This window comes from Pelodiscus sinensis, chromosome 11 (assembly GCF_052426305.1).
Source record: "Pelodiscus sinensis isolate ZL-2025 chromosome 11, ASM5242630v1, whole genome shotgun sequence".
NCBI classification, from domain to species: domain Eukaryota; kingdom Metazoa; phylum Chordata; order Testudines; family Trionychidae; genus Pelodiscus; species Pelodiscus sinensis.
Window position 1 is genome coordinate 1134585 of NC_143062.1, and position 16839 is coordinate 1151423.

Here is a 16839-nt window from a genome sequence, read left to right on the forward strand (position 1 = left end):
CGCAATTATTTCAGTTTTTTTTTCTATTGGGATCCGTGAGGCTTGGCAGCTTCGATTATTTTTAGGAAGTGTCTGTTTGAGCTTGAACCCATTTGAGGAGTATTTACTAAATCTAGGTGTTAGCTGCAGAGTTTTTTAGGTACCCAACTGCATCAAATGGAGCATAGAAAGTTTCAGCCGTGATGGGAGATAGGATTCTAAGTGTCTGTAGGTGAAGCCCTAAGATAACTTTTTTTGACTTCTGGCTGCATCTCCAACAGGAGTACTAGCTTCTGTGTTCTGAATTGTTAGTGATTCCAGACATAAAACTGTAAGACAGATTTAGATTAGTATAAACAGATTATTCCAGAAAAAAAATAAGATCACCTCAGCAATAAAAGCATAGATATTATCACATTAATCTGAAAATTCAAAGTTAAGGTTGAACTTGAAAAATATAGAAATGTAGAGTTAATATTTTGCTCTTAATAGACAGCCTTCAGGCTTTGAAATAATTATGCTTCTATAATAACATTTTAATTAGGCTTTATGGAATAATAGATTTTGTTTACAAAGTTAACTCCTTCCCTGCCCCCTTCTTAAACCGATATTTATTTCGATTTGACTGCAAATCTGTTTTAATGCAAAATCAGTTTGATACAAAGTGCTTGGGTTTTAAAAGGTGTACTTTTTTTAAAAGTTCTGCATGTTGTATATTCTAGGTAATCACATTCTTCCTGATGAAGATTTGGCTTCCTTTCATTGGAGTTTACTTGGTCCAGAACATCCACTAGCCTCACTTAAGGTACAAACCTAATCTGATTTCTAGCATTTAAACATTATAATCCATTTTAGCAGCAAACCACAGCAGTATGTTCTTAATAGGCAGCTGATTCACATCTTAGGCGCTTTTTAGATACAATAAACGAAGACTAGACACCTTCAGCTCCCGAGAAATAAATATGCCAATAGCTATCTAATGACAAATTGATGCAAGGTATGGTACTCTAGTCTGCACACCTTTTAATGAGCTACTTATGCTATCATGTACCTCACTGCTAAAATTGGCCCCTTATTTGTAATAAAGTATATTTAAAATTGTGTATATATTTAAAAAATACCTTTAAAAATTACTTTGGATATCTAATCCCTCTGATTTGCATTGAGTATGGTTGTCCTGTCTGGAGCAATTCATGGCTCAGTGACCAGTTTAATTCTTACTTTCTATTAAATACTAACATAAGGACTCTTTTCTGCTGTGAGTTAAAAGTGGTACTAAGCCAAAAACTGCTGCTGAAAGGGCAGCTGGGTTCACTGGGGGATGGGATGATGGCAACAATTCAGAACTGTTGCTCTTTCCTCCCCTTTATCAAATATACTTAACTGTTTCCCCTGTCCTGAACTTTACAGCTTAAGCACTCAACTTTTTGACCTACATTTTAAGCTAAAAATTGCTTGGTTTTTTTTGTATCAAGCGTAGCCTAGAAAAAAGTCAGGCAATTTTTAATTTAATGAAAAGCAATTAAAATAATTAAGTTTCTTAGACTGTCTTTTGAAAATTGGTGCTGTGTAACAAAATAATACTTTAACATGCCACTGTAAGGGAGGTGGTATTTGTAAGAGAGAGTAATTTTTTCTGCCATTCCAGCTAAATGTAGAGATGGTGGAGCACTTCTAAGCTAAAACTTAATTTAGAAATTTGAATTTGAAGACCAATTTAATGCTCTCAGTTAAGTTATTAAGCTGAAAAGTTTAGGGGAGGAATAGAGGGACTTCTGTCTTCAGAAAAATCTTTTAGTCCACTGGTTCTTAAACTGCAGTTGGGCAATCACAGGAGAGCCACAAAGCCCTTCTCCATCTCTTTAGCAAGATTATTGGGGAGGGTTATTGATCCATGAAAAGATCATTCTGTGATAAAGTCCTCAGAATGGGAAAAAAAGGAGAATCCGTAGTAAATTTTGTGGAAGAGAAATCCTTAGAGTTGTTTAAGCCCATCTTTGTCATCTTATTTAGTGGGGCATAAGGAGTTTCCTTTTTTGTTTGGGATCTCAGATGTCGACCAAAGGGAGCTAGTTTACAGATGTAATATTACTCAAAGATCAAAATAACTGATTCAGAATATGGCTTTGACCAGTAAGGCCACAGTCATGTTCCATAAGGTACTTGCCAAATATATATTACATTTTACTTGGTTATTATAAAAACATCATTTAAATTAAGATTTATACTGCCTTGTTTGCCTTTAAATTCACTTTACTCAAAAGACCCCCCCCCCGTCAGATACTTCCAACACTTTTTTTAACTCAGTTGCTGCTTTGCTTTTCCATTTCTCAGATATCGCCTTCCTGAGTTTCTAAGAGAACTACTTTAACATAGCTTCCATTTGGCACAGTAGCATCAATAATGTCATCAAAACTCTGGAGTTAGTAGGTTTTTGGTTAACTAAAGGTGTGGCAAAAATAAAACATAATTTTCCCCAGACACTACAGAAAACCCAAACAAACCAACCCTGCCAGGTACGTCTGTAAGCCAAAGACTTAATCAGATTAGTGGAGAGAGGAGTTAGGCACTGTCTCGATCCTGGAGCAATGATCCGAGTTAAAAGTCTAGTAGTCGCTTTTCAGATGCTGAAATTGGGAGGGTGCTATGATTCTAAGTGAAGTTACTATACCTGGACTCAGCTTGGGAGCTCAGTTTTTTTGTTTTTATTGACTTTGGGTTATGGTCATTATGGGTGTGTCTACACAACAAAGTTATTTCGGGATAATGGACGTTATTCTGAAATAATTATGTGATCATCTACACAGTAATTCCGTTAATAATGGACAGCTTATTCCGGCTTCTGTAAACCTCATTTTACGAAGAATAACGCCTATTCCGAAATAGCTATTTCAAAATAAGGTGTGTGTAGACGCTCCACTTCTGCTATTTCGAAATAACCCCTCACCAGGGCCATTCTAAGTTATTACTCCTTGGGGCTCTAAATCGAGATACCATCTCTACATTAGGGAAGCCTGCCTTGGACTAATTGTGAGGCTTCCCTATAGCGTAGATGTGCTATTTTGAAATAAGCTATTTCAGAATAACAATTCCGAAATAACTGTCAGTGTAGACGTAGCCTATAGCTACAAGAAGCAGGGACCTCTCATTCCCTCTTGCGAAAATTTGGCATTTAGAAAATTTCCTATTGTTTTAATAATGGGAAAGACAGTGTTGTCCTGAATTTTAGAAGTTCTTGTTACCTTGATTTCTCATTGACTTAAGTTGGATGCCTTAGCACCTCAGAAAATTTGGACCTGGCTGTTAATCAAGAAGAACAGAGACTAGGTAAACTAAGGTTCTTTGAAGTGTTTTTTTGTGACATTCTCAGTCCTTTTTATTACTCAGTAGCAAAGTAATGGTGCTATCAAGAATGGAGCTTTACCTATCAGCTTGCCCAGAAGTGTGGAATTGAGGCAAAGCACCACCAATGCTGTAGGGTAAAATTGAATAATTGTACTTTTCTCCAGTGCCCCCAAGAATTAGCATGGTAAGGTGGGGAAAAGAAAATAATCTTTTTGCCCTTTTTCAAAGGTTTTACTGTCTGGATGAACTCAGAAACATCTAGAGTAATAAGTGGGGGTAGGGGTAGTAAAATTCTCAGAAGACAGCCTCTACTTGGCTTGGCTCTGTTGCTAGCTGTTCACTTCTAGAACGTTTGAACCTTGCTGTTCTGACTTGACCCTGATTCAGACAGAGACAAGTGGACAAAAAGCCTTGCCTTCTGAAGCCACAGAAAGAACCACTTTCCCTTTGGAAAAATTGGGGAGTGTTAATGGTTCGCTTAAAGGGAAGCGATCTGAATTGCTTTTGCTGCTACAAAGGGAAGAACCAAAGGAACTATTTAGACCATAAGCCTTTTGGAGCAGGGGCTTTGGCTGTTTATGTTTGTGGAACATGCTTGGCAGGCTTTCCATGCTACGGATAAATAAACATGTTTGGAATGATAGAGATTAAACATCCTGCTAATCAATAGCAAGGACCAGTGGAGTGACTTCCTGAATGGCACCTGGAGCTTGAAAAGCTGATTTTAGGTGTTGAAGGGAGAGAAACCATTAGATGCCATGAGTTCAGCCACAGTGCTTGCCTAAGAAAGCTGGAATCCTAACATTACGTTTTTAAATTGAGTAATCTAGCATATCCTGGGTATAGACTTGTTTTCGAACAGACCTTTCAGGGGAAGCAGAGAAGAAAAGAGCTCATTTCCATGCAAAGACTGTTGAGTACATGAAACGTATTTATAGTATCCAGCGATTGGTCGTCATAAGGCCCTTTTTATACAAAGGTCTGGAATGATTAGTTGAGGATATAGATCCACTGCTCTTCATGTTGAGTTGGGGCCATGGGAATTGGCACCTTTTCTTCCACCGGACTGATCTTTTTACCCTGGAATAAATTGGACATGGCAATTCAGGAGAATGTTGCACTACTGAAGGGTAGTTTTCTTGTAGGTCTGTAAAGAATGTAGTCCTAGAATCTAGCACCATGGTTACTTTGCTTTTGAAGGGATTGGGCCCAGGGGAGGGTCTGGGAAGGCTACGCTAGAGCTTCCTTCCTAGTCTGAGGTAGATTATCTTCCGGTTAAGTCAGTTGTAGAGATTGGTTTACCGGATTGTGTGCAGCCACAGAGCTCAGTAGGCAGAGAGACTGATTACAAAGCATATCGCCTAATGTAAATGAAAAATATTATCTGACCATTTCTTCTGTAACTCCTTTAATAGAGCCATGGCCATTTAAGTTGAATAAGTATCTGAGCATAATCCCTGTTTTACAATAATTTCAGTGTTTATGGGTCATTGAAAATCAGTGTGGTCTAATCTACTTGGAGATGTTGGATTCTATTTTAAATGAGCAATAAAAAAAGAGTCCTACAGAAGGGCATTGAGCTGCCTTGGGTTCCTGTGGCTTAGCATGTCCAGGACATGTAGCCATGTCCTTAACAGCCTCTTTCTGTTTTCCAGGATCTCACATTTTTCAGATTAATAGTCCAGGCCAGCTGGGCACCAAAAATCCTCTCCTAAACAGCCTGCTCTTCATGGAATCCCAGCTCTTTACTTGGGTTGGTGAATTTCATATCATTCTATAAATTGGTCATAGCTTCCTCAGAAAGATGAACACATTGGTGTTACGCACTTTCAGCTTCCACAATTATTTAGATTCAGTTTCAGATAAGTACCAATGAGCCATGAGTAAGGCCTCTCAGAGGCTATTTTGATAACAGTAAAGGTCGAAGATGTATGACAATCACAGGTCATGTGTGTTGCATCTTAATTCAGTTGCCTCTAACCTGAGCATCCAACAATCCCAAGTGCTGTGAAAAGCTCTTAACCTGGGGCTCCTTTCTTCTTCTCTGCTAACTAGAAAATGAGAGACCGTAGCTGTGTAGCTGTCCTCTCACTTGCCACAAGCATTAAACTAAACTTTCCAAGATTTGGGATGATTCCCCCCCCCCCCTTCCAATAAAAGAAAGAAAAACTAAACTTCAACTGCTCAGAAAACTCACTTTTTGGTTGAGAACATGGGTTCTGCCAGGCCTGACCAGATCAGTCTTCTGTCTAATGCAGTATCTTGTCTCCGACAGTAGCATAACCAAGCATAAGGAAACATTCTTTTATAAACCAAGTTTGAGTTTGGCTTACTAGATGATTTCCTGATTTGTATTGGTGCCTAATTGTGAGTTCCATAAGTAAATTGCATATAGTATGTTCGGGAAAATATTTTCTTTTTATTATATTAAAGTATCTTTTAAATTCCATATGAATACCTCATTGTTCTTGTACTTCGGCTGTTTCTGTTTGCCTTCTCAATTTACCTTTGAAGCAACCACAAAATTGCTGCTGAAGGATGTAAAGGCCCCCTCCTGCCATGGAACATTGTAAAAGCTACTAATTTTAAAAAGGGACCCTGTCATATTAAAAATATGACTTCTTCCTGCCCCATGGATGCTAGCAGGGATTTTCTTTCAGCTGGTAGAGGGAGGTCGTCTTTTTTCTTCTTCGTCTAATTTTCTACCAGAGGAAAAGGTGCTCTTCAGGAAAAGGATACTTATTCTCATCTCTGAAATCAGACTGAGCAAACTTCTTACCACCTAGGCCAGATCAACACTTAAATTTTTGGCTGACATAGTTACATCAATCAAGGGGGTGAAAAATCCACACCCTTGAGCAATGTGCTGTGTATTCTTGTTTATTAGCCCATTTGTTTATAAGCTGGGCCCCCACCCCCAAGATGGATAGGTAAAAATGGGAAAACTTTATAGCCCTTTCATAAGCTGATCCTATGTATAAGGTTTGGCAAACTTCGGCTCCTGGCTCATCGGGGTAAGTGGCTGGTAACCAGGATGTTTTGTTTACCTGGAGTGTCTGCAGGCATGGGGCCCTGCAGCTTCCAGTGGCTACAGTTTGCCATTCCTGACCAATGGGAATGGCGGGAAGTGACTGCCAGCATGTCCCTTACCCTGTGTTGTGTCCCTGCAGCTCCCATTGGGGGAATGCAAATTGCAGCCACAGGGAGCTGAGGAGCTCCATGCTGGTGGGTGATCTAGGTAAACAAAACATACCGGTATAACAGCAGCTTACTGTGACCGGCTGGGAGCAGGAGTTTGGTGACATCTGTCGTAGATAACCAGTGATGAAAAGTCAGTTCTGGACTTGCTTCTTTAAAAAATGTGCTAAATGTGTTAATAAGGTTTAATGTGTTTGAACTTAAATTGTATATGTTATAACTAGAAGACTTACCAGGCAGTGCCCGGGGCTGGGACCGGGGCTAGCTCAGGGTGGCAGAAGCTAGGCGGCTGGTCTGCCAGCTTTTCCCTGTGGAAGGGACAGGGCCATGCCCCAGATGGCAACTGCTCCCTCAGGCTGGCCTAGGGCAGTGGGAGCTACACTGTGGTGGGCCGTTGTGGTGGGAGCCACATGGCGGCCAGCAGCTGCTCTCTGGGACAGGCTGGCGTGGTGAGGACCCTGCTGCTGCCCAATTGCTGCTTGCTAGGGCTGGGGCACTTACTGCCCCCCTGTGGTCATTTGTGAGTATAATTATCCCTCCTCTTATACCACTCCATTTCTGTTTGATGTGAAGCCATCACATCTATGCATATCCCATTATCCTGGCACAACCAAACCCTGATCTTGGTTTAAGTTATGATAAGAGGAAGCTGCATACCACATTTGGTGGCCCTAGCCATTACTGTTTAGTAGGATTTAGTACAACCGGATTTGCTCCAATCCCACAGACAAATATCCATCTACAGGATCTATATAGAGCATTCCTAAAACTGAAATACCCATCTGGAGAAGTGAAAAAACAGATTGACAGAGCCAAAAAAGTACCCAGACATGAACTACTTCAAGACAGACCCAAAAGAGAAAACAGAACTCCACTTGGCATTACCTACAGTCCACAACTTAAACCCCCTCCAGTGCATTATCCACAATCTACAACCTATCTTGAAAAATGACCCCTCGCTCTCAGAGGTCTTGGGGGGAAAGGCCTGTTCTCGCTTACAGACAACTGCCCAACTTGAAACAAAATTATTTTTTCCGGTAACTATGCTACATAACTACATCATAAGCATCCAGGGACCCAGCCCTGCAATCAGCCCCGGTGCCAACTCTGTCCACATATCTATACAAACAAATGCAATACTGGAACCAACCACATCCGCCACCAAATCAGAGTCTCATTTAACTGCACATCCAATAATGCGATCTATGTCATCAAATGCCAGCAATGTCCCACTGAAATATATATTGGACAAACTGGACAGTCCTTATGAGAGAATCAATGGACACAAATCAGATATTCAAAAAGGGAACACAAAAAAACCCTGCTGGAGAACACTTTAATCTCCATGGATACTCATTAAGGGATGTCCAAGTTGCTGTTTTGCTACAGACCAATTCCACAAGCCAAATACATAGAGAAGGATTGGAACTCCACTTCATTCACAAGTTTAATTCTCATGCAGATGGTTTAAATCACGATATTGGATGGCTGGGACATTATCAACCGAACAAACAGTGGTTCTTGATGTCTGCATAGAATCTGTTGTTAGTACTCTTCCTCTCCAAGTACAAACTAATGGTTCTTATCAGCCTCTTTTAACGATCTAATCTTTAAGGTACTAATAGACTATCTGTTGTTTTTCAGTTTTTCCTGTTACAGACTGGCTCTGCTTTCCCTTTGAAACTTTATCTACCCACTGCCTCTCTTTCTCTCCCCCCCCCCTCCAATTTTTTCGTCTTTCCCCTATTTATTCTTGGTTCTGGACATCTGACACTCCGGTCATCTGAAGAAGTGGGGTATGCCCATGAAAGCTCATGGTACCATCTACATGTTTTGTTAGTCTTTAAAGTGTTACTAGACTATTTGTTGTTTAAGTTTTTTCTGTGTAGTAGGAGTTATTGAACAAACAGACTCAGACGGATACAGACAGATGCACAGACTCTCTAAAATATATAGTAGGTTGAGATAAAAGTAGTATTAATATAACTAAAATGTGTGACTTGATATTTTTTTTCAGTTTGTCCATGTAAACAAATCAGATAAAAACATGAGACTCACTAAAGTTCAGTTTTTCCTAGTACTAACTGTTTGCTTTTCCTAGTATTCTCCTATTACAGGACTAGATGATTATTACAGGTATTTTTATAGCATGTACTTACATTGATTGTGAATTAATATATTGACGTCAGTACTGCAGCCCTTTAAAGTTGCAAAGGCTTTGTTTAGTGGAGTAGATTAACTTGAAATGACTGTTAAGAGCGGTGCAGTAGATCTGCATGTAATCTGACCCATGTATTTCAGAAAATGCTAGACCTTACCAATCAATCAGAAAACTACAATGGATGGTAGTAGTATGGCAGTGGTGTCAGTCTGCTACTGTGTAATTTGATCTCTTCATACATATTGACTACTGGACCTTGAAAGTCTCTAGCCAATCTGAAAATCTAACATAGAATTGATGGAATCTATAATAAAATTTAGATAGCCTTTTATTGCCACAAACATGCCAATCTATATGGCTGCTTTGAAACAAAGAACAATAATAATTTGACAATGATAAAGCATTACATTACATCATGCCAAATCTATAACTAAATTATTTTCTAAGATTTTCATACTAGTATTTAAAATGAACAATGATGAAATCAAAAGAAAACTGCTTATGATGCAGCATGCAGACTTAATTGTTGAATATGCAGAAGCAACCAGAATTGGCGCTGCTACTCGTGAATTCTGTATCAATGAGAGAAGCAGGTAAGAGAATGGCAAAAATCCCCACAACACTAAAAGACATATGATGAAGCAAGAAAAAATGTCCAACGAAGTGCGCTTCATTTCCTACTCCGGAGAAACATCTGTGATTGGGTTTTTGAATGTTGACAAAACTGGTCCTTTGTCACTAGAACTGGAATTTGTTTGTGTGCTTTGCAAATGTTAAAAGGTGACAAATAGAAGTCAGTAAAACCATCAGTGTTCGTAGCATCAGCGAGTTGGTATACTCACTTCATGAACTGTCATGGTCTCCGTCAGTGAAAAAAGATAGCACAAAAGCTTCCGAGAGTTCTGGAAGAAAAAAAATCAAATCTTTCCAAAGGTTTATTATAAAACATGGAAAAGAATTTGCATTTGAGTGTTCACAAATAGGAAGTATGGATGAAATACCAATGACATTTGATTTTCTAAGCAACAGAATGGTAACTGGTGTTGGTGAAAAAACTATTTGAATTAAAATCACTATAATGAAAAAAATCCATTTTTCAGTGGCTTTATCATGTTTGTCCAATGGATCAAATGGATCAATGTCCCTCTGTTGTTTTTAAAAGAAAAACCTTGTCTAAAAACGTGAAATTTCCTGCTCGTGTCATTGTATGCACACTTGAAAAGGAAGAAAGTGGAATAAGAAAGAAAGTGGAATAAGAGAACAGCAGCACTTCTCAGGAAACCTGCTATATTCATTTGGGAGATGCTCATGGCACACAAGACGGATGAGATGAAATGTGGCCAAAAAACTCAAAACTGCTTTGGCTACGATACTTGGAGGCTTGACTTCTGTTCTACAACTGCTTGATGTCAGACATGCCCACATTTGGTCTATACGGACCCCAGGGGAAACTGCCTCTAGTGCGACAGCTCCATCGTGGGGATTCACCCTCTGTTGGGGATTAAGCCCCTCCACCTCTTGGGACCGCACCTCTCTGAGCCTTCAGCATGCCTGTCTCGCTGTGGATCCCCTCAGGTAGTCCACTTGCTCAGACCCCAAGGCTTCCACTCAAGGAATAGTGCAACCCTGTTCTAGGCTGGAGCGACTCTCAGCCAGCATGAAACAGGAGGGTTTATTGAGGGATGCCTGTAGGCCTGGCATCCCACAGCACATCTGTGATGGCGTGTTGGGGTTTTCCCATCTCCTGCACCCCCATAATGGCACAGACAGACTCCACCAGCCAGTAGAATAGAGGGAGTTTATTGCTTCTCCAGGATACAGCACAGATGTAATCTGGTTACAGGGGAGGCCTAGGATGCCTCAGCCCCCCTTGAGATGGGGGAGCCTGAGCTGCTTCCTCCATGATACCAGCCAGAAACCTCACTAACTCCTTTCAGCCCTGCCCCCAGCCAGGGCTCCACTCCGCCTTCTTCCCATTTTTCCGCTCCCTGGGAGATAACTGGTCAGACAGGTTCGAAGCCCCCTTGCATAATGATTCATCCCCTGCCCTGCTGGGCCGTGCTGCAGCCAGTGAAGGTCACTCACAGCCCACCGCCCAGCACAGCGCCCAGCAAGGTACCCTCCGCCCCCACTACGTCACAACATCTTAGTCTCCCTTGCATCCAGTTGGGCTCTGCCTGATCTCTCTGCCCAGTCCAGCAACCCTCTCCTTCCAAGTGAGCTTCTGATATCCCCCTCTAGGAGCTGTCCTTTGTCTTCTGGCCATGTAAACAGGGTCACCCGGGTCCTCTCTTCTCTGCCTCTCCTTTCCTTCATCCTTTGTTCTCCCCCAGCTGGAATCAGCTGGTGAGGTCTCCAGGGTCATGTCTCTACAGTCCATTGTTCTTCCATTGTCCAGAACTGGCTGTGCCATCTGAGCTGGTTCTCCCAGTCACCAGGTCACCAGTTGCTGGGATCTCTATTCTGCAGGCCACTGGCTGGGGTTCCAAGTTCCATGCTAGTCTCTGTAACAGCAAATTCTCTCTCCTCTGACCTGGTTAAATCAGTAACACTCAGGGACACTGAGTGCCATCCCCTCTGCATGCAAACCCTTTGAAAACACCACAGATCCTCCACTTTGTCTCAGTCTGCTTGAACAAACCCTTTCAAGACAGGCTTTGCAGAATGTGTTATTGGATGTGCTCAGGTAGGTGAAGTTGGCAAAAGGTGGGAATCTGATTTCAGGCTTCATAAATCTGAAGTGGGTCAGGGATGCGTGGGAGTCCATTCCCTCATAAATGGTAGAAAAATAATTTTTGGTAGAAAAATAATTTTGGAAATGCTGTATCAGCAGTGTACTTGATGGCTCAGAAGACAACACCATATTTGCTGATGACAAAATGAATTCTGATGATGAAAAGAAAGTTGAGTCTGAAGATGACACTGCTGACATCTACGATGATAGTGCAACTATGACTGAAGCTGAGTTTAATAAACTGTTTGAATTGGAAAAATAATCAAACTTTGAAGGATTTGAAGACTTAAAATGGGTGCATTAGAATGATGGCACTTTAAAATCAATAAATGGATGTTTAAAATATTAACTAATTTTAAAGGTATGGGAAATACATATTCAGTTATTATAACCGTTTTTTGTTAGATTATATGAAAATAATTTTAGTGAAACTTTTGTGTGTTTCTTATGATTCCAACTTTTAAAATACATCAGGGTTGGTAGACTTTGGCTCCTGGCATGTCTTGGTAAGCCACTTGCACAGTGGGACATTTTGTGTACCTGGAGCATCCACAGGCACAGAGCCCCTGAGCAAAAGAAGCAGCAGGAAGTGGTGAAGGCTGAGGGATGTGCTCGCCACCACTTCCCACTACTCCTGTTGACCAGGAACAGCAAATTTCAGCCACTGGGAGCTGAAGGCTTCTGTGCCTGTGGATGTTCCAGGTACACAAAATGTGCTAGCGTGCAAGTGGATTGCCCGTGACGTTCCAAGAGCCAAAATTTGCCAGCCTCTGATCTGTAATAACAGGTCTACATTGTTGATAAGCCAAGCATCTACTCTTTGCTGCTTCACCTTTTAAAAAAAAAATATAAAAAAAATTGGCTTATGAATGAATGTATACACTAACTGTGCTGACCTTAACCCCGTTGTAGACACAGCTAGGTCCACAGGAGCGTAATTCTTCAACACCGCTACTGTTAATTTGAGAGATGGAGCTCCTGCATGAATAGAAAAAACTCATTGGTGTGGGGTAGATCTGTGCTACAGGGTTATGCTGTCCTAGCTGCCATGCTTGAATAGTCCCTGCAGTTAGTACAGACCAAACCTGGAGTGTGGGGCTGAAGACATGGGATAGCAGTAGCATACATGTGCTTCATGGGCACTCAGCATGTACCTGGAACATGTTCTGGGAACCACTTTGCTATAAATACGAACAAGTATTTTTGGTTTTAGGTTTAAAAAGTAAAATGGAGAGATACTGCTCTCCTGCCATTAGGGAGTGAAGTCTCCTGAGTCCAGTTGAAATGATATGGCGACTAAAATAGGTGCAATATGAATTCAGGCTTAAACAAAGAGTAACATCCATAGTCCTTGCAGGAGGAATAACAGGTAGTTCGACTTAGGGCTTTAATTCAAAATACCGGGTACCTGCTTAGACACGGGCAGTTAGTCCGGACTTGTAAATTTGGGCGGGGGGCAAGGAAGAAAGGCGACTGGCCGGGAAGATGAAAATCAAGCGTGGGATATTTAAATCCCGGGCTTGATTTGCAACTTCGAATATTAGCTTCCCTAGTTTGAATTAGGGGGCTAGTGTAGACATACCCCAAATATGTCCACGTACTTTCTATAGCGGGGAACCCAGAACTGGACACACTGCTCCAGATGTGGCCACACTAGTGCCAAATGAAGGGGAGTAATAACTTCTCTAGATCTGCTGGAAATATGACTTCTAATGCACCCTAATATTCCGTTTGCCTTCTTGGCTTCAAGGGCACACTGTTGACTCATATTCAGTGTCTCATCCTCTGTAATCCCCAGGTCCTTTTCTGCTGAATTGCTGCTTAGCCGGGCAGTCCCCAGCCTGTAACAATGCTTGGGATTCTTCCATCCCAAATGCAGGACTCCGCAGTTATCCTTTTGAACTTTATATTTCTTTTGGCCCAATTCTCCAATTTATCTAGGTCGCTCTAGACCCTATTCCTACCTTCCAACATACTTACCTCTCCCCCTATTTTAGTGTCATCCACAAACTTGCTGGGGGTGCAATCCATCCCCTCATCCAGGTCGTTAACAAAGATGTTGAACAAAACTGTCCCTAGAACTGATCCTTGGGTCACTCCACTTGAAACTGACCGCCAGCCAGACATTGAGCCATTGATCACTACCTATTGAGCCTGACAATCTAGCCAACTTTCCAGACAACTTACAGTCCATTTATCCAATCCATACTTCCTTAACTTTTGCTGGCAAGAATATTGTGGGAGACCATATCAAAAAGTTTGCTAAAGTAGAGAAATATCACATCCACCAACTTCCCTATGTCGACTGAGCCAGTAACCTCCTCATAGAAGCTAATCAGGTTGGTCAGGCATGACTTGCCCTAGGTGAATCCATATTGACTATTCCTGATTACTCTCCCCGTTTCCAAGTGCTTCAAAATGAATTCTCTGAGGATCTCCTTGATTTTTTTCCAGGGACTGAGGCGAGGCTGACTGGTCTATAGTTCCCTGGATTGTCCTCCTTCCCTTTTTTAAAGATGGTCACTATATTTGCCTTTTTCCAGTCATCTGGGACCTGTCCTGATCTCCACGACTTTTCTAAGATAATGGCCAAAAGCTCTGCACTGACATTAGCCAACTCCCTCAGTACCCTCGGATGCATTAAATCCAGACGCATGAATTTGTGTATGTCCAACTTTTCTAAATAGTTCTTAATGTGTTCTATCTCTACCAAGGGCTGCCTACCTCCTTCCCATACTGAGTTGCCTAGTGCAGTAGTCTGGGAGCTGAGGCAAAAAAGCATTGAGTGCTTCAACTTTTCCACATCATCCGTCATTAGGTTACCTTCTTCATCCAGTAAGGGTCCCATACCCTCCCTGATCACCCTCTTATTGCTAACATTTCTGTAGAAACCTTTCTTGTTACCCTTCACATCCCTTGGCAGCTGGAATTCCTTTTTGAGCTTTCCTGATTACTCCCCTGCATTCTCAGGCACTATATTTATACTCCTCCCTGGTCATCTATCCAAGTTTCCACCTCTTCTAAGCTGCCTCTTTGTGCTTAAACTCGCCAAGGATTTCATTGCTAAGCCAAGCTGGTCGCCTACCACATTTGCTTTTCTTACTGGGCATCGCTATGGTTTGTTTCTGTGCCTTCAGTAAGGCTTCATTAAAATATTGCCAGTTCTCCTGGACTCCTTTTCCCCTCATGTTAGCATCCCCCCTCCCCCCCAGTCCTCCTGGCTAGCAAGGTCCCTTGTTTTTCTCCCTGCCCCCCACAAGTGCTGTGGCCAAGATTGGGGCAGGGGAAGGGTGTGAGGCTGGGGGACTACTTACCTGGTCTGGTGCCAGGCAATATGGTGGAGCCCTGCTGTCTACTCTGTTCATGGTGCAAGCCACCCCCAGTGGCCACTCTCAGTATTGTACCCCTCCATGTGCCCCTCCCTTTCCATGTTATGGAAAACAGTCCCATTCCTGGCACTTCCCATTTCCTTGGCACAATCAAACCCTGATCTTGGCTTAAGTTAGCATAAGAGTAAGCTGCCTACCAAATTTGGTGGGTCTAGCTCTTACCGTTTAGGAGGAGTTCTTGAAAAAGCAGACTCAGAGACAGACATTTCTAAAATACATAGCTAGATAAAGGCCTCCATTTTGACAGTTAAAATGCTCGTGTGCTGCTTGTGAAGTACAGAAACTGTCCTGCAGTTCTCAGTGGTAGTTAACAAGTTACTAAAATCAGAATGACTGTGCAGCTGAGGTACTTGTGTTAAGCTTCTGAGCATTCCCAATGTAGTGAACTAGCTTGCTCCAAATTATAAACAAGGTACTTGCATACTTACATGTTGTGCCCTCTCTCCTCTCAAACCTGGCTACATGAAACTTATTAAATATTACTGTGTTTTGGAAGTTATGTAGATTTAAAGATGGATCACTTGATTTCACTCGGTCTAATGGATTTGTAAGGAAATACTGCAGAAAAATAGATGTCATTTTAAACAGTAATTTGAATTTTTCTTATCACTAGGAGGGTTGCAGACAACAAATTTAAAGTATAGGTAACTAGTAAGACATACTTCTCCTTTCGCATGAGAGCCAGGGCAACAGATATGCTTAACTCCAGTAGATAGCGCAAAATAAAAACTGTCCAATTCAGTAATCAGCACAGTTGGTGCTACAAAGGACTATGACAACTCTGGTTCATGTTTTTTATGTTCTTGTTTTGGGTCTGGACTTGACTATGTTTGGAAAATTGTTGGCTGCTTATGAAGCTTTTCACAATCAAAGCAACCCTTCTCCCCCTGCCCCCCAGGTGGCTCTGCCTGGAGGACATGGTTAATAAATCTTCTCTCTGGGTTTTTTGTTGTGGGTTTGGAGGACGGTTACATACTTTCTTTTTGATTGGTTATACTACCAGATCTGTTTTTCAGGCATCAGTTTTAATCCTTAGATTCAGAACTGCTTTTTTTTGGAATCCAGTAGATGGCATCAATACACTTCAAATGTTTCTGAATCCATTTTTTGTCAGCAGAGGCGTCCTTCTAATTCCACAAATGTAGTGGCATCAGACTCCATGTGCAGTTTGTGTTCCAAGTTTACTCTTGTGTATATCAAATATCTAACAACTTTTTACCATTAGAATGGAATGCATGAAATGGGGGGTGTGACGGGGTGCCGAGACCCCGCACCCGACATCCGGGACTCTGCGCCCTTGCAGAGGGGCAGCAGAGCGGATACCGGTGGTGCACCGGTTGTTCCCGCGCTGCAGCTCAGCTGGAGGAAGGCCGTGGCGCAGCTGAGTCCGCCCCAGCCCCGCCGGTCAGAGAAGACACAAGGACGTGCCGCGGCAGACGTCAGGGGGGTGGGGCGCATAAACCCCTCCCGGGTCGGCGGGGACTTTAAAAGCCCACCAGCCACCCGAGAACGGGAAGGGGGGGACACAGAGAGGACCAGGCTTCCCCGAGGAGAGGAGAGACCTGGATGCACTTGGGACAATCTCCCGGGGGGGGGGGGGAGCCGACCCTGTGAGTAAAGGGCATCCCGAGGACAAAGTGGGGGAGGAAGGAAGCAGCCCAGGGCAGGGTGGTTAAGTAGCCCATGGGCTGGTGCGTTTAGGGGCACGACCCCGCCAGCGGGACCGAGACTGGAGCGCAGTCTCTGTCCTTAGGGTCCTGGGCTGGGGCCCGTGAGTGAGGGCGGGCCCGGGCCCCCCTTCCTTCCCCCAACCAAGAAAAAGAGAAACGTGGTCGGATTCGACGCACAGAGATAGAATTAATTGGATTAGAGACCGGTGACCGCACCCCGGACCAGACCGAGGGAGGGGACACGGTCACAGGGGGTTTCAAGTTAGATACTTCCAAATTTCGTTTGTGTATACTGGTTGGTGAAACCATTAGTTTTGCTGTAATGGTCCTTTTAAACAAAAAGAAAAAAAGGTTCACAATTCT

The 16839-nt window shown here is 42.5% G+C and overlaps 1 protein-coding gene across 1 annotated transcript in view; it reads left to right on the forward strand.

Moving 5' to 3' along the window:
- FAM120A (family with sequence similarity 120 member A) overlaps positions 1-16839 on the forward strand; it is a 111626-nt gene that overhangs the window by 19980 nt on the left and 74807 nt on the right. Inside the window, exon 3 of the mRNA XM_075939695.2 lies at positions 702-784. Coding sequence (XP_075795810.1) covers positions 702-784 — 83 coding nt within the window. The remainder of the gene's footprint in view (positions 1-701; positions 785-16839) is intronic.